This window comes from Acomys minous (genome assembly GCF_964271855.1).
Source record: "Acomys minous genome assembly, chromosome: 15".
NCBI classification, from domain to species: Eukaryota; Metazoa; Chordata; class Mammalia; order Rodentia; family Muridae; genus Acomys; species Acomys minous.
The window spans coordinates 34,239,618-34,266,720 of NC_140497.1; the positions used below are offsets into that span (position 1 = coordinate 34,239,618).

At 41.3% G+C, this 27,103-nt stretch overlaps 1 protein-coding gene across 24 annotated transcripts in view; it reads left to right on the top strand.

Annotated features, from left to right (window-relative positions):
- Positions 1-27,103, top strand: part of SORBS2 (sorbin and SH3 domain containing 2) — a 203,954-nt gene that overhangs the window by 134,628 nt on the left and 42,223 nt on the right. For 7 of the 24 annotated variants that reach the window (XM_084758917.1, XM_084758907.1, XM_084758920.1 and 4 more), the window contains 8 exons: positions 2,054-2,192; positions 6,427-6,599; positions 12,387-12,453; positions 13,148-13,192; positions 15,171-15,345; positions 18,061-18,175; positions 25,607-25,765; positions 26,322-26,405. In XM_084758917.1, coding sequence (XP_084615043.1) covers positions 2,054-2,192; positions 6,427-6,599; positions 12,387-12,453; positions 13,148-13,192; positions 15,171-15,345; positions 18,061-18,175; positions 25,607-25,765; positions 26,322-26,405 — 957 coding nt within the window. The remainder of the gene's footprint in view (positions 1-2,053; positions 2,193-6,426; positions 6,600-12,386; positions 12,454-13,147; positions 13,193-15,170; positions 15,346-18,060; positions 18,176-25,606; positions 25,766-26,321; positions 26,406-27,103) is intronic. The other 17 variants (XM_084758925.1, XM_084758926.1, XM_084758928.1 and 14 more) reach the window with 5 other exon arrangements.

Genomic DNA, 27,103 nt, shown 5'->3' on the forward strand with positions numbered 1-27,103 from the left:
AAGACATATTTTTTTTAACTTCTACAACTACAGAATTTTTAAAAATACCTCTTTTCGGTTGTTTGGGGCAGCTGGATAATTCTTCCAGGAGTAACTTGACCAATCTAACCACTGGCCACAGATGAGCATCCACTAGCCTCAGGAACTCAGTGGATATGGGTCTCTCTGTGTCCTACTGTGTTGGGGGAAAACCTTTTTATGCCTTTTAATAACTTTAAGAAATTTTATCAGGACATTTAACAACAACAACAACAAAAGGTTTCCTTAGTTTAGGCTCTTTTGGACCCTCACTTATGCAGAATTTTGTACATCATCAGAGGTGCCTGCAACTGACACTAGTCCCGATTATCACCTTATTGTCATGAATTTTCCATGAAATGTTAAACTTTGAATGTTTACTCTTTCATCTCGAATTTGTGCTACTGAGGCCAACAAAATAATGCGCATTTCCTAAGTATATAACATACAGGTTGGCTATCCCTAATCCAAATACCCAAATTCCAAAAGGTTTCAATTTTTGAAATATTTTAAGCGTTGACATGACATTGCAAGCTAAAAATTCCACACCTGACTTCCTGTGGCAAGTTGTGATTAAAAACAAACAAATATGGAGGCCTGCATTCAATTCCCAGTACCTACACAGTGGCTCACAACCACCTGTTCCAGAATCCAATGCACTCTTCTATATGAAGACAAAGTACCCATATATATATATATATATATATATATATATATATATATATATATATATATAACATATGAAATCTGAAATACTTCTGCCCCTAAGCATTTGGATTAAGGGGTAGTCAACTGTAGCAGAAACCTTCATCTTTAATAAGATTCTCAACATGTGGCTGGTTATAATAGAATTTTTCTAATACCTAACAGAAACATTTGATGAGCACAATCCTCATAATTTAATATTTATTGATTTTAAGAAACATACGATATGAACTAGGTGGATTAGCTTTCTTCTGAATCATTTGAAAGCATGATAGTCCTAAAGTGAGGTCCTGTCGGTGTACACTCACTTATCTGCTCTCTTTCACACGTGTGTCATCGAAGTGTATTTTGTTATCTTTCAAAAAGTAGGCAAGTTAGTAAGCTGTGAGTCTCTTATGTCTGTGCGTATGCGTCTGTGATGTTGTTTTAACTAGATGTCTTTACTAACGTTTTATCGTATTTGCATGCATTATTCAGTTTGCATAACGCTCGGTGGTATGCCGTGCAAAGATAGCCCTGAGTAAAACTTCTATGAACTAGGTTGATTCAACGCAGTCACGCCACGCATCCTCTGAATGCATCAATACCAAGTTGCATGCTCGAACAACTACCAAAGCACCGCGCGTATGACTGTGTCAACGAGAAGCTTCAGGTGGCATTGGAAATAGAAAATATTCAGATGTAAGGCAAACAGCTCAGTTTATTGAGAAACCGGAATGCTAACTTAAGTGGAAGTAGGGGAAGCCAGTGTTTTAACATCTCCGCAGTGGTGGACCAGGTGTGGGACGGCTAGAGTAGGTCATGTTGTCACTCATTTATCCAACACGTGCCTTCTGTGTTAGTCACCTTGTTTTGGAAACATCGATTCATTACAGGCCCTTTCTGACTGAGCCTGTGAACCAGCCCTCCCCCCAGTCCTGTCAGAGAGCATTCATCTCAAATCCACTGTGGTGCGGAGGGACGTGAGGGAGCTGTGACTACTTAAGGCCAGGCCATGAGCGCTTAGTTGTCCTCCGAATTCATTGGCAGTGATGCCTGTAGGTGGCACCTCCATTGGCAGAGTGATGTGCCCACTGGATAGCTGCCCTCACTTTTCCTAATCACTCCCCTTACTCTCTGATAATATAAAAAAGTGAGAAATAAAGGAAAGGATGGAGAAAAAACCTGGGTGTGAGGAAGGATAATTGTGTCCCTCTGACATCAGTTTTCAAAATAAATAAAAGCCTGTAGCTGCTCACTGTCCTGTAGCTAGGAAGCCTTGTTGTCGTTTAAAGGAGCGGTGTTTACAGGGAACCATGCGCTATAACATGGTCCTTGTTGCTTTCCTCAGAGCCAGATAACCATCAACGGCAACTCTGGTGGTGCGGTGAGTCCAGTGAGCTACTATCAGCGGCCATTTTCCCCATCTGCATACTCCCTCCCAGCCTCACTCAACTCCAGCCTTCTCATGCAGCATGGCAGGTCACTCGGTAAGTTGTAACTATGTTCCCCATGGCTGCTCTCATGTCACAACTATGTATCACAGAAGAAAAATATAAGGTGACCAATAGTACTCTCTCTGGGGCTGGAGAGATGGTTCAGCGGTTAAGAGCCCTGGCTGCTCCCCTAGAGGGCCCAGGTTCCATTCCAGGTACCCACAATGGCAGCTCCCAACTGTCTGTAACTCCAATTCCAGAGGATCTGACACCAATGCACACAAATTAAAATTAAAATTAAAATCATTAATAAAGTGCTCTCTGGTAATCTTAACTTGGGAGGGATGAGAACAGAAGAGTCTGCATTGTAAAAAAAAAAAAAAAAGATTCTTGCTGTTTGAAGGGGACAATTCCATCTGTGGCTGAGCCTGGAGAAGGCTGGTTGATAGTTAAGTGATGGAGTAGAAAGAACAGAAGGACACCTAGAGAGAGGAGGGGAGCTTATGGGACCCAGACAACATTAAGGTAGCACTTTTTTTTACTGAGGTGGCTTCTACCTTTGTAGAAGAACTTTTATTCTAGAATATTCCTTAGCTACAGCCATAGAAAAATTGTCTAACAATTAAAACAGCATAACAAGGAGACAGGTTATAGTAACACAGTAAAATCTGGAAGTCCTGGACCACCATCATAAACTATCCAGACTGATGTGTGAAGGCCAGCCGTCATCACTGGGGTAGAGGAAAGCAAACAAGGGGACTTAGCAACTCCCTCCAATGAAGATCCCACAATTTATAGAGACAAGCTCTTGACATTTTTGAGGTCAAAAATTAGGCAAAGACACAGCCCTTGGTGCTGGGGAGATTGCTCAGTGGCTAAGATCACGCGTTGCTCCTCCAGAAGACCCAGGCTCAACTCTAAACACCCAAGTGCTGGTTCATAAACATCTGTGATCCTGGTTCTCTTCTGATCTCTAAAAGGCACCAAGTACACACATGGTATACATACATACACACAAGCAGAGCACACCTACATAAAATATATAAATTGAATTTAAAATTTTAAGTTGTAGTCCTCCAATAATAATATTTCCTAAATAATCATTAAGTGTGACTTTTTAATTCCACTGCCTGTCTTAGTGAATAGCTCTCCCCAGTCTACCAATTAAAAGGTATAAAGGCTCAAGTATAGGCCTAACCAGTAAGTAGATTTCATACATGTTTTTAAGTTATATAAACAGTGAAAAGTTTTCTTTCAAAACTTCAAGCTTATGATTTTGTGGATCTTGTGAACTCTTTTGAGCCTCCTGGGAAAGTTCTGTGCTTCATAAAGATAAAAACATTCTTATGTCATAGCATAACTTAAAAATAATGTAATGAGTATTTTTTTAATTGCTAAAAATTCAATGCAAAAATGCCAAAATGTTGTTCGAAAAGCCTTAGCAAACTGAACCGTTATGTGAGGGTAGGTTGGAAAAGTTTTCAGGATGATGACAAAGCACAAAGGCTGCTAAGGACAGCATGAAGACCCATCTTACAGCCGCTACAAGTCAGCAACAGAGAGAACAGTCTGGAACACGGGACTGGACACCATCCTGTAGTTGGCAGCAGACCTCTTTCTCTCTTCCCACACTGATTCTGAACCAAAGGTATAATATACTACCAGTTTACTAAAGAACGCTTTATGCCGATTTCAAGCCCACTCGGGGCAGAACTCAGCTTCCATGCTCAACAAAACTTCTATAAGGCTTTAAACATAGTCATGGGACTCATTAAAGAAGAGTCTAAATATACTGGTGCCTTTTCTAATGCTACTCCTGGGAGCCATTTGTGAAGCTTGTAACAATCTCCTTTTAGAGGACAAGAAAGAAGAGCTTGTTTGTGCCCAATTTCTCCCTTTGACAACCAGTCCATGGCTCAGTTTTATAATAGACACCACTATTTCAACATTTCATAATGGAATTATATGTTATTATACATGAGAATGAAACTTTCTAAATTATTTCAGCCATAACGTTTTCCTAAATATTCATTAAATGGGACTCTTTATCCTATTGCCTGTCTTAACAGACAGTTTTCCGCATTCTATCAAATTAAAAATATGAATACACAATTGCAGACAGGCCTTGCCTTTATACCTAGCCAGTGAGTAGATTTTACATATAAACTATTTAACATGGAAAGAAAGTTCCTGTATAAACATTGAACAAGTTCCAATTGGCGAAAGTAGTGATAGGAGTGGAATTTTACAAGTCTACTTTGCCCTAAGTGATCCGCAGATTTAGTCAAAGACAAAAGATTGCAAACATAACAGTTTGTGGGCCTTATAAGAGAAATATAAAAAGAACCAGCTTTCATTGCACAGTTTGTGGGTCTGTACAGTCACACAAACTATACACAAAGATAGACTTGATACCGTCTTTTGCTAGGACCATGGCCCTACCTACATGTTCAGAAAACATTGGCCGCTGAAAAAAAATCCTAGCATCATGGATATCCCATCAAGACCGTAGAGGAATTAAATTGAAAAGTCAATCGCAATGAATAATATACTATGACTTCATTTAGGGTAGCTAAGGAAGACGGGTCTGTGTAACCAATGACATATGGAGCATTTTTTGTTCCTAGACTCGTCTGTTGAATTGAAAGAAAAGCTTTAAGACGCTTTTCTGTGTCAAACTACATTGAAAATGGCCTTAATTATAGCAATTATAATGATATACTGGATATCAGCCTTGAGAGCTTAACCCTAAATACCCATATGAAAACAAGACAAATTCTTAAATGTCATTTTGCACAACGTGACATTTATGAAAAGCACACACACACACACACACATGTGATGTAGAAGTTCATTATACTATCTATTCATGATATAAATATTAATTATAAATCACATACATATGAAAATGAACCATATATATATATATGAATATAATCAACAAAGACTATCATGAAACATAAGAATTTTTCAGCTCCCACAGAAAGGGACTGAGTAACAGACATGCTAAAACAGGTCATACAGAGCCTTCAAAACAACAATGATGTTGATTTTCCCCCAAAAACTATCATTTTAAACCTCAGAATGAACAGAATAGGCAGTGTACATGTATGTTCTCTGTTACTTCTGAACATATTCCCAGAGGTTTATAACATTAGCAAGAAGATGAACTTTTGATAAGCCTCATTTAACGTTAATCCTTCAGATAACTGTCTATCTCAACAGATAAAAAGCCATAGCATGGGTTTTTTACCATAAATATTCAACCAACAATATTAAATAAAATTCAATAAACTATAGTCACTGAAAAGCACTTATTTACCCATAAGCCTTCATTTCCTAACATGTGTCTACTTCTAACAGTGATTCCATAGAATTCAGTTAAAATTTCTATCTTTGGATCAATAACCCTAATGATTTTTAAAAATACCTCTCAGGGTGCTGGAGAGATGGCTCAGAGGTTAAGAGCACTGTCTACTCTTCCAGAGGTCCTGAGTTCAACTCCCAGCAACCACATGGGCTCACAACCATCTATAATGTGATCTGATGCCCTCTTCTGGCCTGCAGGTGTACATGTAGGCAGAGCACTGTATCTGTAACAATAAATAATTTAATCTTAAAAAAAATACCTCTCAGTATTTCTTCATAGTGGCAGACAGTACAAGGATCATTATGACTTAGGGCCTGAGAAAAGTTACCAGGCTTCTTTCACCTTCTGTCCCTCGTTTATAGAGGGTCAGAAGGACTCTTGTCCCCCTTGTCCTGCTCCTCCAAGATTACAGGAAGATGCGGTGAGGTGAGATATATTCAGTGTTCCCTCAACAGTGGCTGCCTACGTCACTCAACAAATACTCTTCCCCTCACACCCCTTTATAAACCAACAAGGTCCTGGGGCTAGAGAGATGGCTCAGAGGTTAAGAGCACTGGCTGCTCTTCCAAAGGTCCTGAGTTCAATTCCCAGCACCCACATGGTGGCTTACAACCATCTATAATGTGATCTGGTGCCCTCTTCTGGCCTGCAGGTGTTACATGCAGGCAGAACATTGTATACATAATAAATAAATAAATAAATAAATAAATAAATAAATAAATCTTTAAAAAAAAAAAAAAACAACGAGGTCCTTGTCGTTCCATACATATGTGTAAATCGGCCGCTGAGTAACACAGGGCACATATGTGAAAAGGCACAGAGGTGGAATTATGGATTCGTCTATGGTCGGCCATCAATGTATATGAATCTATAGTCTGCGCCTCCAACGTGATCTGTGTCGCTGTATTTTCCGCACAGATTCCGCAGAGGCTTATTCCCAGCATGCCCAGTCTTTGGACGGCACCATGGGAAGCTCCATTCCGCTCTACAGATCCTCAGAGGAAGAGAAGAGGGTGACGGTTATCAAAGCCCCGCATTACCCAGGGATCGGCCCCGTGGATGAGTCTGGAATCCCCACAGCCATTAGAACGGTAAGCCACGCCTGCCAGCACGTGTGTCTCCCTGGGTCTGCCTGTGAGCTCCACAAAGGATGGACTGTACAGAACTTTGTGCATTCCTAGGGTCTCATAACATATGGACTGTCCTCTGAGACGTCTGAGCTCCCATGAATACCACGTTGTGTGGCAGAGTGGGGGGGAAAGCACGCAGCGAAGACAACTACGCAATCTGTTTTTCCACTTGAATTTGAAATCATGAAAATTGTGGGTCTTGTTAAATAATAACACTTTGTTTTTAATTTTGTATCAAGGAGAGGTAAAGCCTAGAGAGAAAAAGGAAAAAAAAGGGGTGGGGGTGGGGTAAAGTGAGTAACTCCTTTCATAGCATCCAATTCCCACATGTGCTGTAAAAAAGACAAGTGATTTGTTTCTTGAAATGGGTGTGAGTTAACACCAGGGGATGGGAAACTGTGAATTGGGACTAGGGACGTGAGATAATTGGAGTGAAAGGAGGTAACATCTTGGGAAGGAAAAACCTGTCTGTTAAAAAAGAAGAAATATTTGCTCGTCCCTCTCAGCTGAGCCTGCTGAGAGCTCCCTGTATGATAAGGGAAAGTGTTAAGGGCATTTTTTTTTTTAGTCTTTAAACTCTGCCAAAGCGTTACTCAGCTGGGGCAGCCCTTTCTGGCAAAGCTCCCCAGCAGCAGAGCCTAGGCAGGCAGCTGTGTGCTGACCACGTCCACTGCAAGAGGAGGTCTGTGGTGGCAGGGAAGGGAGACCGACCAGGAAGCCAGGATGAGAGCCACGGCGTCTTTGCAGGTGAAATTGGTTGCGGGAGGAGGGTGGCAGAGTGAGAGGAGAAAGCTCCAGCGGCCTGTGCACCCACATCAGGTCTGAGGTGCTGCCAAGAGCAGTTTCCCCTGAATAGAAATACAGGGAGCCCGAAACAGTAAGGAACCTAGAAAAGGAGTGGGAAGGCTATCGGGCTAGAGCAATGGTGAGACAGAAAACGTTTGAAAAGGATGAAAGATGAAGTATGAGGGTTTCCCTTCTGTCTTTGAGTTTGCAGTGGTCGTGTTTTATATACAGACATGAGTTCAGAATTGATTATTCTTGGCATCGGTATTGTAGTTGGAGCCAAAGAAAGTATATACATATAGCATGCGCTTGGGATTTCCCCTTCGCAGATTGTTAAGAATGTTGAAATGGGACTAATTATAAAACTCAAGAAATTTGTGTTGGGATGACTATGGTCATATTTAAGTGTCAGAAAAACCCCAGGGCTTGTGACTAATGTACCCCCACTTTAAGAAGTTGTATGTTTCAGATGACAGTGTTTTGACATTTGTTTTCCTTTAAGAATTTCTGACTCAAAAGTGGCTAAATTTGAATTTTCCCATGATAATGAAGGAGTAATGACTCAGTCGGGGATGGTGGCATAGATTTTTGCCTGTTAGCCCTTGAGACACAGTATACACACAGCCTAGGAGACCACTCCTTTCTGTACAATTACAGACCCTGTCTGAAAAGATTCTACCTAAAGCCTATGAGTGTGTCTTTAAGTTAGTAAATGCTATATAAAAATGGGCACATTAATGTGACCCAATCTTTTTAATCTATGGATCTTTACTCTGTAATACTTTACTTGAAAGTCTTTGCTTTGTTAGGTTTTAAAGGAAAAATCCAAGTGTTGGAGGCGATTAGCAAAGTTCAAGTAATACGAACAGGTTTATGTTATCTGCTGCCAAATGCAAGGCACGCCAGATGATAAGCAACCACTCACATCCAGTAAGAGTGCGATGCTAATTTCCCTTATAGAAAACTGAAAGTGAATTATTAGCTACTGCAGAAGCTCCTTATAAGGAACCATGGGGGTTTTTTTTTCCTGTACAACTTGCTCAGACCTTTAAAACTGTATAAAGGCAGGAGGGATCCTGTTCATGTTTACTACTTTGCAGCCTTATAAATTACACATCCAAGTATAGAGCTGTATTTATAAATGCCTGCCATCCCTGGGCCAAGAATGTGCAAGGTTATTTTCTTCTTCCCTCATTCGTGCAGAAAGCAATGGTTTTCAGACTCATATTGCCTCAGCTTCCTGCCCAGTGTGGGCATTAGAGGCAGCACTGTCTTGATGTGCCATGTCGGGGAATCCTCTCTTGACATCTAACGAATACCATGGTAACAGGATATCGTAAAGTGGTCCAGAAATGGCAGAAAACAAAACCTGGATGCTCACTACTTCTGAGCTCACTACTTCTGAGTTCTTGTGATGAAAGGAGATAGCTTCGCAGAGTGTCCCTTCTCCTGTGACCTATGTGTCTATGTCAGCCTTTTACTGTGATAGTCTTAAAAACACCAACAAAAAAATCTCCCGGGGTCAGAGCCCATGAGACTGTGTAAGAAGCCAGCTAGTTAAGTGAGATGCAACATTTCTTTCTCCTAATTCAAATATTATACTTGTTTGGCTGTTTTAGAGCTAGTGGGGGAGGGGGGTAGGATAGGGTTGCTGTTGTCTTATGTGTAGAGAATACGTTTTGTGATGTCTTTATGTTAGACCGGTATACAGTGCTGGTATTTCATAATTACATCATATATAGGAGTTATATATTCCATGCAAAATGCTTTTGGAGAACTCTTTTACCAAAAGTAAATTCCCCAAGTGGGGACTTCTGCATTCATCATCTCAATGTGAGACATAACATGCTCCAAAACGGCCTTGACAAAAGGGAACAAAGTGCTGGCAGCCCTTCCTTTAGAAGGAGACACCGAGTTTGCACGCCTCTGTTTTGCCAGCCTCGTAGCCTCTCTGCCAGCCGGTGGGGGCATTCCCTGCCTTCTCTGTACTTAACTCACCATATAAAGCTAGCAGATGGCCTACGTGTGAGATCCTGCCTGATACAGGCCCTCCAGCAAGGGTACGCAACAACGCTGTCTGTCACAATGCGTTGCCATATACAGCGATATAACTTCCTTATTCGGCCTCCTTGTCCCCACGGGCTGTGTCCACATACAGTGAGAGACTATCTATCTTTATACACAGTTGTATGTTACTTTTTTGTTCTCGTTGCTGCTGTTCTAATGGCATAAAACTATAAAGGAAATGAAGCTTAATGAGAAAGAAACCCTCCTTTAAGAAAAATAAATGCCCTCTGCCATGCCCAGCTTTTTACACTACACAAGAGTTAGAAATAGAAATTGATGTTCTCATACTTATATGGCAGATACCTTGCTGACTTTCCCCGCCTGCCTCCTATGTTTCACTATTTTGTTTGAACCAGCAAACACCAGATTTTTTTTTTTACTGGATTACCCCAGACACTAGTTCCTATCATTTGGTCATATACATATGTGTGCATGTATGTATAATGTGTGTGTGTGTGTGTGTGTGTGTGTGTGTGTGTGTGTGTGTGTGTGTAGGTCATAGGTCAATCTCGGGTGTTGTTCCTAAGAAGCCATTCTGATTTTTGATAGGGTGTCTGGCTGGGGCCTGGGCCTTACAAATGAGGCTAGGCAGCTCCAGGGACCCTCCTGTTTCTGCTCCTCCAGGTTTGGGATTGCAGACGTGTGTGTCACCATGCCTAGCTGTTTATGTGGGTGTTGGGGGGCAGAACTCAATTCTCATGCTTGCCCGGCAAGCATTTAGCAGATCCATTTCCTTAGTCTATGTCATTATTCTTAAATTTTTATATTGAGTTGTCTGTGAAGACATTTAAATTTTAAGTAGGGGTATTTTTAATTTTTTTTTGTCTCAAGTGGTAGATATTCTGGTCAGCTTCAGTGAAGACAGAATGAGCATTTACTAGTCCAAGTGACTAGAATACTGAGTGTATCAGACAATTGCAAGGTCATGGAGCATATATAAAAGTGCAGCCAGGCTTTCAGAGCTTCTTTAATAAGACCTTGGGGGTGCATACAACTTTTGCCTTGGTAAGTTATATACTCCGTGATAGTCAGCATTCCTCACACATGCAAGGCTTCAGGTATGACAGCAGCACCAGGGTAGAGTACAACTAGGAAATTAGTGTCCAGTCATTAAACAGCATTCAGAGCATGGAGCATTTAGTTATCACCTTCTGCTTTAGAGAACTAGAAATCTGAGAAAGCTATGTGTCTCTCCTCGCCCCCCTTGGGTATGTGGGGGAAGGCAGTCGTATGTAGGTGTGCACAGGTGGTGTGTATGCCCGTGTGAGCATGCAGGAGCCAGAGGTAGAGTCCAGGTAGCCTCCTTTCACTCTTGGCCTTGTTCTCTGAGCCAGGGTGTCTTGCAGTGGGTGTTAAGGGTTTTATAATAGTCCGACCAATATAACAAATCACAAGCAAACAAAAAAAAAACCAAAAACAACAGGGGAACTCCAACATCGGTGGAGGGAAATAGTGAGAGAACTTAGCTTATTGGTGTGACCATCTTATGGTCTGTGAAAATGTACATTCACTCCTCTGACTGTAGAGCAACAATTGGCCTGGCAAGATCTCCATCTCAATTCTGTCAGAGCTAGTTGGGCTAGAAGTCAACCCTTCTGTGTGAGGGCAACTAAAGGCATCAGATTTTCCAGTGTCATTGCCCTAATTTCAACATTGGTTAAGACATGTACTAGTGAGGGTGGAAACCATTTGATATTTAATATTCTGACTTTTGTGTATGTGGTCCTTGCAGTTTTTACCTAGAAACGATTAGGCAGTGTTTAAATTTATTTTCACTTCTGAAAGACAATTCTGACAGTCACTAGAGATGTAAATAGATGTCAGTTCTGTTAAGAATCACATTTTCTACAATGGGAAATTGAGGGCATCATTAATTCTCCCTACACACACACACACACACACACACACACACACACACACACACACGCATGCACGCACGCACACTCAGAGTAATAAAGTGGGCTGGTGGTAGATCCCTGTAATTCCAGCATGTGACAGACTGAGGTGAACAGATTGTGAGTTAAAGGCCAGTTCAGTATACACAGCAAATAATAATAATAATAATAATAATAATAATAATAATAATAATAATAGTGATAATAATAATAGAGCTATCTTTAATCAAATACTCACTATCCAGTGCTGCGTGCAGCTGATTTGAATAAATGAAACCATAGCACACAATGTTCCAATTCAGTACATATGAGATGCTCTACTCTCACACTACATTTAGTAACAGGATACACTGCTAAAATTGGCATCAAGTCATAGTAGAAATAAATAAAAATCTGCTGTTATAAATATCAAATATTAGCAATGAAGGCTTTGCCTAGGGGGTGTTGGCTTGAGAGTGTGAGGGTCTCAGACTGGGGGCTCTGGGACTGAGGCCATTTTGGGTGTAAGAAGTATCAGAAGCGTTACGACACCATAAGTAGACATGGGCGTGGCTGAGGTTCTGAAGACAGGTCAGATCCACACGCTTAAAGCCCCTCTTAAAGGTTTCAGGGAGAAAAGGTGGTCAGTCCTACGTCGTGCAGCTGAGGTAGCACAGGACACAGGCTTACAGTCAGTCAGTAGCCCGGGAAAGGGGCAAGAGTCAAACCTTTGGTAATGTGCATCCATCATTTAGAATGCCTCACCTATAGCCCCCGATGACTTGGAGTGTTAGGTAAACGAACTCTGGGGAAGAGAAATAGAGACACAGTTACACAGTTACAGTAAGATGTTTGCCATTTGTTTTATAGCAGCCATGGTGGTGGGGGGGGGGAGGAGAGAGAGAGAGAGAGAGAGGGAGAGAGAGAGAGAGAGAAGCGACAGCAGATAGGCATGGCCTGAGGAGCCCTCAGTCCAAACCGAACAGAAAGAGTTTATCATTTTTGCATGTTCTCTCTACAGACAGTTGACCGGCCGAAGGACTGGTACAAGACGATGTTTAAGCAAATTCACATGGTACACAAGCCGGGTATGTATGTTCTTCTCAGCTTCGTTGTTGTTAGTTTGTGGTTTTTAATCAAGTCCTTATGGATTAAAGGATATATACTGAACTTTATATAGACTTTTTTCCACGCAAAAAAATGTCAAGACCCCAGCAAACCAAATGGCCCCTCCTTTTCAGCATTTTTCCTCTACTCCCTGTTATCCCTCTTGAATCGCACATCTGTGCCTCTGCCTTCACCATGAGTGGTCAAGAACCTCCCAAAAGGTGGCCTTGGAGGTTGCCAGGTGCCAAGCCTGTCTCGGTGCCCACATCGACGCTGTGATATTGCCCACTTCTGGGCCCTAAGCACTGCTGTTCTTGTCTGCCCATGTTTGTCTCCGACCATTTCTGATCGCACTCAGTACAGTTGACAAAAGCCATTAAAAGCAGCTAATGGGAAATTGTGATGCAGAGGACACAAGAAGCTGCTTGAGGAAGGGAGGACAAGGGACCGGTTTTGCATGTGTGACCCAGACAGTCAGGTATATTTATAGGCAAAAAATCACTCCTCAGAGGCCTTGAGAGTACAGTATTTGGAAATTGAAAGTATGAATATCTGCTTGTAGAAAAAAAAATTGCTTTTATTTTCTGGTATGTTTCTGTCATTTCTCTGACCTTCTGCTGTCTTGGCAACAAGGTGGCAGAACCTGGATTATCATGTTTATGTTTCATTTTCTAGATGAGGACACAGACATGTATAATACTCCTTACACATACAATGCAGGTAGGACGGCTTTCGTGGCTTGCTTGCGATGACATGTCACACACCACTGTTGGGAAGAGCCCCAGTCCTTTGTCTTACCACTCAGACCTCGTGTTGTCCCTTCCTGTGATGAAGACAGAATGCCCTGCTTCCCTTCTCGGAGCATGCCTAACAAAAGGTCGATCCTTTCTGCCGGAAATGGGAACTAACCTTGTTCTGTGTCATTCGTCGCCCCTCCCCCCCCCACACCCATGGGCTCGTTCTCAACTTCAGGAATGTTTAAACCACAGTGTAAAGGGGCAGGGTGAAAGAACAGACTATGTCCTGGGTTACACAGCGAAATAAAGATCTTTTTTATCAGCAGAAAGAGTGACCATAGTTGCGTAAGACCTCTCAGATATTATCCCCCCAAAAAACAAGTCAAGTCAAGCGGAGTGCTTTACGACTTTGACCAGGCCCTTGCTCCAAAATGGAGCCATTCATTGAAAGATGTGAAAACCTCCCTCTTGGCTCAGCCACTTTTCTGACTCAGAGCTGCCGATGCTCACAATGGAATGGACTTCAGCTCTGGGCATTCCAGCTTGTATTTGAATGTGCTGGTTTCTTGTTGAGTGGTCTTCATGCTCCTGTGACAGACTCTTTAAAAAAAAAACTGTTCCCTATCATCAGTTTTTCCTACCTATCACATCAGGAGATCCTACCCAGCCTTAGCCATAGGCCCAGGACTGTGCCCTCATTTAGGGTCCCTTGCCACCCTAATAGAAATAAATCCCTATGAGACTTCCCCTCCCTAAAACCTGATGACCAGCAACTAGCCCTTTAACTGGGTGATTTTGCTGCTCAACTCTAAAGATCAATGGGATGGGGCACGGTAAAGAATCACACACCAAGCCGGTGACCCCTCAGTTAGACTATGTCCTCATATTGTTGCAAGAACTCCATTAAAATAAACACTTTCTTCCTAGTCCTGGTCCATCAAGCTCACCTCCTTGATTTACAAGTTGAAGTCTGTGGAACTGACCCAGACGCTCTCGAGAGGAGGCGTTGCCTAATGTCATTCCTCATGGAAACAAACGTACACAGAGAAGAAGCAGTCAAGCTCAGACAGACTTAGCCCAAGATGGAGACTATGAAGAACTCAGAATCTTTATACACTTTTTAGATATTAAAGTTGTTGTGTCCTGCTGGGAATTAACGAAGCTAAAGTTCAGCTATTACCCTGTAAAGTTCCAGGAGTTTTATCAGTCAGTCAACAAATTACCTATAACCCGGCTCTACTTTCTGCTAACCCCACAGCCGTGTGTCTGTCTTGCATGCTATTCCTGCTGCCTTCTTCTGCCCACCAAAGCTAATCCTTCAGGCCCAACTCTAGACCCATGGGATCCATACTATAGTCTCTGTCTCGCTCAGCATCTTCTAATAACTCTAATTCTTACTAGGTCTTTCTCCCTTGGATTTTATTAACCATCACCAACTCTTTTCAATCACGTATCTTCTTGGAGCAGCTTGCTGAGGAGGTTTCACACTTCCCTGTCCCATGTCAGAACAGTACCTCATGCATACAGCATGTTCAATATTTGTTGGAATGCAATTAACCTAACAATTGTCATATGCATATCAGTATTACAAAGTATTGGCTGCCATTTTAATCTTCCTCTGAAAGTTTACCTAAGGTGCTAGTTTCTGTAACTGAGAGAAAACCTGAGTACCTGTAAGTCTGTTTTTACTATTAGCCTGAATTTTCATTAATTCTACAAGAACTGATGATTTACTATAATCGGTGCTTATGTGAAAGACAAATTTATGTCTAATTAATAAGTTATAATTTACAAATTAATTTTGATGCATTAATAAACAATGTACTACTTGATTGTATATTATGAATATGCTTATTGGTAATTTTTTTTAAAGCCATTGGTGATTTTTCAGAGCCCAACCACTTAATGCACTTTTTAAGTTATTTGCCTGTTTTGTTGGTTTTTCTCTCTTTTCATGGTAGGTCTGTACAACTCACCCTACAGCGCTCAATCCCACCCTGCTGCGAAGACCCAGACCTACAGACCTCTTTCCAAAAGCCATTCAGACAATGGCACGGATGCTTTTAAGAAGGCACCCTCCCCAGTGCCTCCCCCACACGTTCCGCCACGACCAAGAGATCAGTCTTCAACAGAAAAGTAAGGCTCCTTCCCCCAAAATGGCTTCTCCGGATAAAAACCAACCCACAATGGCAGTCAGCAAAGCATCAGTCCAGCATTGTGGAAAGAATAAATGCACAGACTTAGCAGTCTATACTGAGCGTCACTACTGAGATTATGCTGAACACTTTCAGGAAAGTCTTGCTCATGCTAGCATAATGCTCCAATATAATCTTGATATATCTGGGACACAGCCTTTACTTTTTGTTCAGTAAGTGCATATAAGAAATAAAGAGACACAGATGTAGTTCATGGGTAGTATATCATTTGCCTGAGTACTACAAATAACAACAAAACATGTACACACACACATACACACACACACACACACACACACACACACACACACTACATTGTGTCCATAGACCTTTGATGTGAGACTCGGTGGTAGTGGCTTATTCCATACACACAATGGACTGTGGATCCAGTTCCTGAGCTGAAAGGGGCTAGAGTGTGTACATCATTCATTAAATCTCAGTCTTCATAGAGCTGAGGCACAAATTCAAGGTCACTCAGAGCTACATAATAACTTACAAGCCAGAGCTGGCTACACAGTAGCATTCTGTCTCAAAATAAATGCATACAAACAAAATAACTGAAAATAATTGGCATGAGTTCCCTTTGTTACCTTACATTAGCAAGAAGACAAAGCGGTTAGTTTTTTGTTTTCACAGTTTTGGAATTTCAGATCTTTTAAGATATCTTTTAAAAACCAAAGCAAATTATTCTTAAATCATAAATAAGGCATTAACAAGTATGTATGACTCATTTCCATCCAGTTATTTTAGCTGATTCTAATTTTCATTTCTCTACTGAAATATTTTTAAATAAGCTATTTACACTCAGACTTTTTTTGAACATATCTCAGTTGTGTTATTTTAGTTGGACTGTGGCTAATATTCCTAGTTACTGATAGTCTTTACCGACAGCTAATCATGAGGCAAGCACTGGGCTAAACAATTCATTTTATTACTTGTTATTCTGATAACAGCTCAGTGAAGGCATGCTCTACATTACAGAAAAAAAAGACAGGTTAGAGCATTAGTAACTTCCTCTGTTTGTATGGATAGAATGTCTGAACTAGGATTCTATCTGGCTTCCCCTAAGTCCAAAGCCAATGCTGTCACTACTGGCAATTAATGAATAGTAATGGAAAAGTTGTTTGTTATTACTGGTTATACTACTGTTTATATTATTGTTTTTAAAGTATTTTTCTATCTTCCTAAATAGTTCCACTAACTGGGTACCAGGCATTCAAACATATGAGCCTATGGGCGTCATTCTCATTGAAACTGCCCACCATACATACTCACGGGAACTATACTTAACACCATTAAGAACTGCGCCATTAGAAATAATTGATGATCATTTATAAGATCATTCTGTAATACACAACAAAAATAGACATGTGCCACACACATGTCAAGGGCTTTTCATCTTAATACCTCTTTCCTCATGACAAATTATGGAGAAGTACAAATGTCTTAAAACTGAGAAATAATTATCACTACACCCATTTTTTAATGTATGGAGTCTATAATGCTCAGAGAGCAACCTGGACACAATTTCACACAAATGGGAAGACTGAAGTGGGAAGGTTGGGGGCTTTGCCAGATAGAGCTAACTGGTTCCCTATACACTAGGACTTGGTTTTCCTTTTCTGTGTCCGTGATTCCGTGAATAAAGAATTGCATTCCTTTCCATGGAAAGCAGAATCTCCAAACTCAGAAGCCAAAAGCTCCCTCTTTCCAAATATAAGTAAGATAAATAAATACGTACTGAATAATTCTTCCTCTTCTCCAAAGGCAGTTTTGTGATTTAGTTCTAGCTGCCCAGAAGAGCTTGGTGCTGTGACTCTTCCTATGAAAATGTACTTGCCCAGAGCCCTTGACAAACTCTCAATGATGTCAATGCAAAGAACAGATCAGATTCCCCTGGGACAGTGTTTCCAGGCTCACACCAAGGGCTCTTCCATGCCACCTTGCTTATCACTATGCACGCCAGCCCAAGTGATGCAGTTGTAATTCCCAAGTATGCGCTCCAATGCCGTTCACAAGAAATAGGATCAAACGTGATATATGCATTATTCCTGGCCATTCTGGATGAAGGAAACCAGGTCAACAGGTGGCTAAATGGACAAAGCTTCACAGAGCACAATGCCACTTATTTTAAACTCAGACACATACAGCTGTCATTAATGGTCCAGGGGTCTAGCCACAAGTCACTATCTATGGGTCTAAAAACCTCTTTGGTGAGCTTTTGCAGCCATAGTCACACGCACAAAAAATAGGAGGAAAGATGTACTGTAAAGGATGGCTTACTATCAGTCATTTATATAAAGTTAAACATATGTGGTATTTTTCATAAACTTTTAGCCAGAGAGATGTTTTTGGTTGTGTAGGGTTTTTTGTTTGTTTTTTATCTCTCAGAATAGGAGAGATGGCTCAGCAAGAAAAACTGCTTGCCGATTAAGCCTGAAGGTCTGAATTTGATCCCTAGAACCCATGGTGGAAAGGAAGCTTTGATTCACTAATGTTTTTTCCTCTGCAAGATACACACACACGCACACGCACACACACACACTAAATGAGTAAATTTCAACTAAAATTAACCTAGGCAATTGACCATGGGTGGTATTTCACAGGTGCTTTTCACACAAATTGTTTCAACATGTGGTTTGCTGTTCATTTATAGGCATGACTGGGACCCTCCAGACAGAAAGGTAGACACCAGAAAATTCCGATCGGAGCCAAGGAGTATTTTTGAATATGAGCCTGGGAAGTCATCCATTCTGCAGCACGAAAGACCCGTAAGCACTTGTGATTGATCAAAACGCCCGCTTGCTAGGCCACGGGGATTCCCAAGTAAACTTGAGTCTCACCCGCCTTTTATTTATTTGACATTGATGAGAAGTTGTGTTTATTTTTAATCGTGATTTGTGTATCTGATCTCTAAATTGAAAGAGGTACCTTAGTGCCATATATGTGCAAGACTCGTTATCGTTAGCTAGTAGCTAGCTGCGCCTAATCACGGCACTCATACGTGAAAGGCTTAGTTGCTAGTTCTACAGAGAGGAAAAACATGGATCCATACAGGCCCAGGCAGATGAATCCCTTGACTTGTATGTTGGTTTCCCACTATTTCTTGCACTTGAGGAAATTTTCCCAAGCATGCTTCCTATAACAAGTTGTTTAATTGGTTTTTATTAAATCCCTCTCAGGGTACCAAGCCGTAAGCTTCCTGATTACCACTTTAATGGATCAACACTGTATTTCTCTTTATAGCCTTTGTTTGTTTATTTTAGTCATACACAAACTAAAGGATGTATGGACTAGGAAAAGACCACTTGCCTCCACTAAAGCTTCCAGCATCTTCTCCCTTGACCCTCTTCCCTTTGGGTCCTCTAGTTATTTCTTTCTCAGAGATCAGTGTCCTTGAGACCTCTTTAAAAGTCAGCAATTCCTCTGTATGCCCAAACTTGCTTCCAGATCAACCCTGTTGGTATTTGCTCAGAGCCCCATAGCATCACACATATACGTCGACTGCAAGATCAGCCCTGAGATTCAGTTGGTCAGCCTGGGACCTCACCACACCCAACATGAGTGTCCTTGAGTATGAAACAGCGTGTTTTGTAGTTGTGTTCTTGAGAAGTATGCTCAAAAAAATTCCAATCACATAATTCAACTGTCTTTCTTCAAATAATTCAAATTTCTCTGCATGATAAGATTACAACAAACTGGGAGGGGACATTATTGATTCCAGGTTCTAGATTATAACCCATTTATTAAGTTGTCTGATTGAATATCAAGAATGTGAAATTTCTAAACCAAAATTCAATGGAATACAATATTACTTCTGGAAAAAAAATCACAAAATAATTTCATATTTAATTATAATAGAAAAGCTTTAATGATCACTCTAATGATTTATGAGGCTCTTGAGATAATGATTCAACTGAAGATAGGAAACCTCTTAAATGCCTAAAAGGGAAGCACATCTAAAGAAATCTCCCCCTTAGGGCTCATCCATGGGATACCCTCATTATGGCTAAAGTTTCTAGAAGCCTTTGGAGGCGAGCTTTGAGGGCCCTCTGTTTTAAAAACACCAGTAACAACAATAGTAATAAAACAGCTGTAAGTACCTACTACATGCCGAGCTCTGTAATTAGTAATAATTTGTTTATCTTGTGTAGTGTTCCCAAGAACCCTTAAAGCAGGCACACAAACTTCCTGCTTTACAGACTAAGCGATGGAAGCGGCATAAAGTGAATGCCGCTTGGCCATGTTGCGGACATGGAACCGGCTGAGCCTAGGCGAACTTTTGCTTGGTGTACTTCATCACTGCTGTGTTGGCTCCTCTGAGCAGGAAGCCTCTAGCTAGTACTCAGCAGCACCATAATTTGATTCTTTTAAAGCATAGTGTAATTAGTGGCTAACTCATAGTAAGTTCCTGGTACTGGCTTTACCGAAAAGCTGGGTTCAGGGTAACTAACTATAATGCAAGTCCAGTATTCTTGATGGTCTAAGGGGCCATTGGCATGGCCAGAGATTCTGCTATGGCTAGAACTCTTCAGCCACAGGAAAAGATTAATGGAAAAGAACTGGTAACTTAAAAGGAAGTGAGAATGAAAGGCTTACATTTTTATCTCCCGAAACCATCTTGTTGAGAGCCAGTGTTGTGACAAATGATAAGGGAGAGTTAAAGATAGAGCTTTGGCCAAGCCTTGTTAAATTATTGTTATTATATGTTGAGACTACTACCTTTTTCTAAAAATCAAACCTGAATTCATCCCACTTTAAGTTTAAAAAAACAAAAAACAAAAAACAACAACAACAGCAAACACCACAGAGGGCTGATTGGGCAAGGGGTTTTGAGACCAGCTAAGTGTCTTGAAGGCTCAGACTGTAGGAGTGAGTGGGCTTGCTAAGAGTGACATAAGATCCGGTGGCTTTCGAGGCCTCACGAGTGGCATCTTCTGACTTTTCACTCAGAGGCATTTTGAGAGCACCCCTTTGTTCTTTTCCATTCTAATTTTAAAAATTATAGACAGTAGCTCAGCCGCGCCATGTTATTCTCCTCAACTTCCAGATAAACCCTGTCCGCTTCCCTATATGCTTGGATCCCCCCTCACTATGAACTTATATTCCTCCTCACAGGGAGAAATAGCAATGGCTCTCCAGTCCACAGTTGTCTGTTGTCTGGGTGCCTTGACACATACATTACCCTGATTTTTTAAAAGCCTATCGGTCCTAAATTTTTTCTTGATTCTCTCTCATCTCTAGAGCAGAATCTAACTCCCTTGATACAACTAAAAAAAAAAAACCAACAAAAATAAAACCTACCAAAACCCTGTGATTTCCCCGCACCTCTTGCTGGCTACACAAAGGGCTTTCCACTTTCCATCCCTTCTCTTCAGACCTTTGCACGGTCTGTTCTTTATTCCACAGAAGCATGCCATACCACCTCTTCTATCACGTGGAAAGTTACACACACACACACACACACACACACAGAGCTCCCAGGTTTATCAGAGGCACACTTCCTCTAGGGGCTGGTATATACACAACCCCGCCCCACAGACACACACACACCTGCTCCCAGGTTTATCAGAGGCACACTTCCCCCAGGGGCTTGTTCACGCTCAGCAGTGGGTTTGCTGGAGACCTGCAGTTCCGACTTTGACATCCTTACCATAGCCTGTTCACTTGTCTGAGTTCCTCACTACACCGCAGGCTCCTTGAGAGTGGGTACCTTGTCTGACACAGCGTTATCTATGCTCCATACCCAACTCAATGCCTGGTATCTATGCCTATGTAGTACATTTCTCCTTGAGTGGCTAAATGAATGGGAACTGATGTTACCTTTGTAGATGAGGGATAAAACTGGTAAGAGATTGAATCTACCTATGAGGCCCATTGAGTCTCCATCAAGATGCACACATGGAATTGACCAATAGCTCTAGCCCAGGAAGCAATTCTGCTTAACCAGAAATCCTCAAACTCTGGGGAAAAGATTGCCTTCATCATTAGTATTGAAGATTTTATACATACTACATATATATATATATATATATATATATATATATATATACACACACATATATTTATATTTTAATATTAAGAATGTATATGTATATATAATATATTATAGAATATATATTTATATTTAATACTAAGAATATATGTATATAGTATATTATAGAATATATGTATTTTATATAAATATTTTATATATAATTAATATATGTACATATATATATATTCTATAACAGGAAGGCAAAATATAAATGCATTTCCTTGAAGCTAACTAAGTGGGCCTAATATCTGACCCAGGAAAGGCCATGCAATCACAAGAAATGTGTTTTTAACCAACTTGATCCACAGATTAGACTACATTTCTAGTTTACAGATTCCATATTTCAATCATAGCAAATCTACTGGAATAATATTAATAGACATGTAACAGATCATCTGAATTAGCTACACCTGTAGATAAGCCGTGTTAATTGTTCTTATGCTTAATATAATAAAAAATGCGCACGGACATTGTTGCCTTTCATACAATAACTGTGGCCAGATATAATAATAGCTGAAAGGAACATGCATTGGGTGAGTTGAAATGCAATTTAAAACCACCAGCAAATATGGCTTGTCAACCAAAATTACCACTCAGAGTTAGAGCTATAAAAATTTGAGAAGTTGTATCTGATGGTTTGACCCATGAAGACGTAGCCCATAATACAATGGTACTTACTATGGAAACAAATACATGGAAAACGTAGTGACCAGTGCCTTGAAGCTTGGAAGCCAATGAGCAAGAACAAGAACAAACCCGTGGTCCTAGTGCTCCAGTGGATAACACAGGAAGTGTGTGCTCAATGAGAAGGCTGGGAAGCCAGGACTTTCTCTAACCTGAAAAGCAGCTCAAGGCTTTTAAGGTGGGAAAACTAAAAAGTACTCACTCACACACCTTTAATCTAAGCACTCAGGGCGGCAGAGGCAAGCAGATCTCTGTGAGTTCAAGGCCAGCCTGGTCTACGAAGAGAGTTTCAGGACAGCTGAGAATACACAGAGAAACCTCGACTTTGGGAAAAAAAATTACGCATTGTAGGGAGCTTTGAAGAACAATTGCACATAGACTCCCGTGTTAACGGATCTCATGCATTTCTTCTCACACCAGAGACACTCGGTTTGTGTTAGCAGAAAGTTGCTAAGTTTGTAAAACTGACAGAAATAAAACCAGGTGAGAGAGATGTCCATCAGATGGCTGCTCCTCTGCCACTGTGAGAACTGCAGTGGGAGGCGTCTGTCCCCTAATGTTCCTACGTGTTCGTATCCACAGGGAACAAAGAGGGGCTTCTCTGATGTGAGGGGAAGGATGGAGCAGTGACAGCATTATATGCATATGCTTCCATTATCTGATTGTCTGCGTAAGTGTCACTGACCGTCATAGTGTTTCTGTGTCCTTTAGCTCTGTATTGCCACAGAACACAATCGATTGCTGTATAACAAAAAGCACCCAATAGGTCATCTGCAGCAAATAAACTATTCTAGTTCTGGCATGTCATTTTGAGGGGATGGGGTCTGTTTGTAGAGGACCAGTTTGATGATGCTGTTTCATGTTCTTTTGAGATAAATCAGCCCTGGCTGATTTCAGACTCAGCATCCTCTCCTCCCTGCCTCCTGGGTACCTGCCATTCAGCCGTGCACCAGCCACCACACCCAGCCTAGAAAGCAGAGGCTCTGCTCAGATGTGTACCACTCACCACATTCAGGAACTACTGAGGATGACGTCACTGTTTGAGGGACTTTCTGTGCTCATATTTGTTTGTGCAGATTCTAGACTGGAGTTTTAATAAATAGGACCATCTGTTTATTAAAATTGCTATTTTTCAGGTTTGCAGCAAAGCGTTTGCTATCTGTTCCTTTCGCTAGATTCTATTGCAGAAATGTGTCTCCACCAAGGAGAATGTGGTCTGTCCATTTGCTGTAGGTTTTCTTTTAACTACAAGTCAAGGCGATGTTTTTCAAAAAGCTCGTTTTCCTACTTGCTTAGTAGGTTTGCTGCCCCCTGCTGTTCATAGAGTGGCTCTCAGGCTCTCAACCTTCCTAATGCTGTGACCCTTTAATGTAGTTCCTCACGTTGTGGTGACCCCCAACCATAAGGTTATTTTTGTTGCTACTTAATAAATATAATTGTGCTACTTTTACGAGTCATGATATAAATATGGGTGTCTTCCAAAGGTCTCAGGTGACTCATATGAAAGGATCATTTGACCTCCCAAAGGGGTCATGACCCACAGGTTGAGAGCCACTGCTCTGATAGGTTTTCATCCTCCCCTTCCCACCTCTCCCCTGGGCAAAAAAAAAAAATGTAATTCAAAGCAAAAGTTTTAAAAATTGAGATCTCATAGCCACTACATATGCAGCAATAGACACTATGGTGTTTGGGAGAATTAGAGGTTTCTCTCCTGTGAAGGAAATAGTATACCTCTCTGAAGTGCACAAGAGTTACTGGCAAATCCTCTCTAATGTTAATTGTTCAAAGATAAAGGCTCCAGCAAAGTTATGCTATGAAATAAGTATACATTACAGCTGCCATTGTCTAAGTAATTATAGAAAAGTAACATTTCATCACTAACAAAATCTTAAAACTCCTATCATTAGTAGATCAAAAATTTTAATTCAATAGAAAAGTTATAAATCCCCGTGTATCTTTTTAATTCAATGGGAACTGATTACTGGAAGATGCTCTTTCTATAGATTTCACTATTAAGTTTGAAGTGGAAACCAAAAATAATATTGACATTAATTAGGGTAAATATCTGAGTTTCTAAAGCATTTTCTCCTTCTAATTGAACAGCTCCTTCAGTTGTCATTCATGACAAAAATAACCGCATAGCCACAGATAAAGTAATACTAAAAAGACAGCTTCAGTGCTTGACCAGCAGCATGGCATTTTGCATACACGCGCATTCCTGTATATGCCCATCCAGATACCCACTTTGGGATGCTATCAACCACTACACAAGTGTGCCACTATGGAGTTGTTATTCACTCACCATTGGTCACAAACATCTCCCAGGGTTACTCTGCCACCTTTATAATCATTACCACCACACACACTGCAGAAGCTTGACCGCTGCACTATTTTGTTAGGACACCTCCAACTTTTCTATCGTTGCATGTAGTTTCTATACTGTAACCATCACATTTCATAAATACATTAAAATAGAACTACATCACTGAAACTCCTAAGGGAATAATTTATCACCCACTATAGACCAAATGGCATTAATGAAGCTATTATAGATGGCAATGACAATGAAGCACTTCAATTACCTCATGACAAAATACTGGCTATTTTGGGGCGGAGGATGTGGAATATTTCAATGCCCTCAGCATTATGGAGCTACTCAGTGGGAATACTCGAATACCTTAAAACTTCTAACAGAATAATATGGGGTTGAAGTAGTGGGTGTTTAGCATCCCTCCTGGACAGGACTGTGGGCATCACAGCTTTTTCTCTTGGTTGACAAGAATGGCTTTTAGGGAACCAGGTAACTTTCCTTAGAATTTTTTTCTGTCTTCATATGGTGTACTCTGTAACTATACACATATAATTAGTGATGTGAAATATATCAAAGTAGCAGCTAAAGTACATAAAGTACTTTGAGCATCACTTTATAGGAAAAGCAACCAGCAGGACCCCAACTAGCCTGGTACGTATTGTAAAAAAACAAACAAACAAACAAACATTAAACCTATCACCGGGTTAAGGAAAGGCTGTTGTATCCGTGTTCTATTGCTAAATTGTGTCTGTTTTTTCCTCAACTGTTTATGTAAACACCCCCTAGCCTTTCTGTCTTAAACGCAACCATTCATAAACTACATGAAATGCAAGTCAGTTACACACACACACACACACACACACACACACACACACACACACACACACACAACTCTCCCTCCCCTACCCACCCTCCTTTAGCTCCAAGTAAGCAGGAGGAGATTAAGTCACGAAATGGGATTATTTCTTCACTTTCGAGGAGACTTGTGACCATCAGGTCTTTGCTGCGGTGGACCATTTTTAAGAAATCTGCTCTCCACTGCCACCCCAACCATAGCCCCTTTCTGAAATGTTAGTCTCCCAGACTGAGTAACGCCAGCTGGTGTCCTCCAGGTTGCATCAAGAGGCCCTGTCTAACGAACCAGTGTTTCCTGACCCCTTTCTCTTACAGCCCCCTCTCCCAACAACTCCAACACCTGTTCCCAGGGAACCCGGCCGGAAGTCTCTCCCAGTCTCACCCTCAACAGATGGCCTGCGTAGCCCTTCCCCTCCGCCCAGGAGCTGTATCCCTGCACCCCGTCCGATCGCCCCAGTGCTCTCTCCCACCCTGGTGAGCTCCTCCCTTCTTCACTTTCTCTCTTGTTGTGGGGAAGATGAGCTCATCCTTTGTCCTGAGGCTAAGGCATGGTCAGATCCCAGTCCCCGCTCCTACACCCCCACTTTTCTCCCAGGCACCCCCATCTCCGTCATCTCATGCCCCAGCCCGCCCCATCTGCAATGTCCGCACACTGCAGACCACTGTTGCCAGTTGCTAGTCACTTCAGGGACAGCCGACTGACCACTCCGGGAGAGCACCTCGGTGCCTCGGTTGCACCTGTCTTCACAGTCTGGTGTGACACCCATCGCCACTGTCACTGCCTGGGTAAAGAATTAGCAATGGTGGCAACAGGGACCCCCAGTGTGGCCACGCCCCCTCATTTCTATGTCTTCATTTTGCTCATTGTACTTTACTTCCTCCGTTCTGTCTTGCTGAGATTTGTTGGATGAGTCCGATGCATGTTTGCGTGCGGATGATGCGCGCGTGTTTTCATACCACACGGCGGGTTTTTTTCCCTCACTTCGCTCAGTGTGCTTTCTCCTCCCTTTTTCCTTCACACCTGCTCTAGACTGGTCGCATAAATCCAGATGACATAGATTTAGAAAATGAGCCCTGGTATAAATTCTTTTCAGAACTGGAGTTTGGACGTCCGGTAAGTGAGGTTAGAAAATTACTATAACAAATAGGAGAATGTTGTTTGATTTTTTTTTTTAAGCACATTAATTGTCAGGAGACGTGTCATGTTGAAAACAAAAGCTGGATGAATAAAATACATGTGTCCCAGCCTTCAGTCACAAAAGCTCTATTGAGGAATTGCCTGTGGATTTCATAACTGTAATAATGTGTTTTATAAATGCTAACCTGTTGGCGAGCGTGTCATGTCCGCTGCCCCAGCAATTTCACTAGAACTCAGATTCTGTTCTGTCTTACAGCATGGCACATAAGTATATTTGCAAATACGCCAATCACATATTCCTCACTGGATGGCTGTGAAAGTCCCTTTTATATATTAAAACACAGCCTTGGTTGGCCCCATTATGTGTTTTATTGAATTGAATAAAATGTGACTGTAAATGAATAGTAAACAGAATTTCCTGCTATTTCTATTACCTAATATGTGGGTTGTTTCCTCCAATTTTTCCTGGTATCTCCTCTTATTATCATAAATGTATTTTCCCCCACTGGGACCATGCTCTCTTGTTTTGTTTTATGTATTTGCTATCATTTGGGTAGCTTCTAGAGGCTGTACTGGTTTCTGTGTTGAGCCTAAATTACCAGCACTTCCTAAAATCCTTCTCAGCCACACCGGGGCACTCACCAGCATGCTTTCCACGTAATTCCTCTAACATC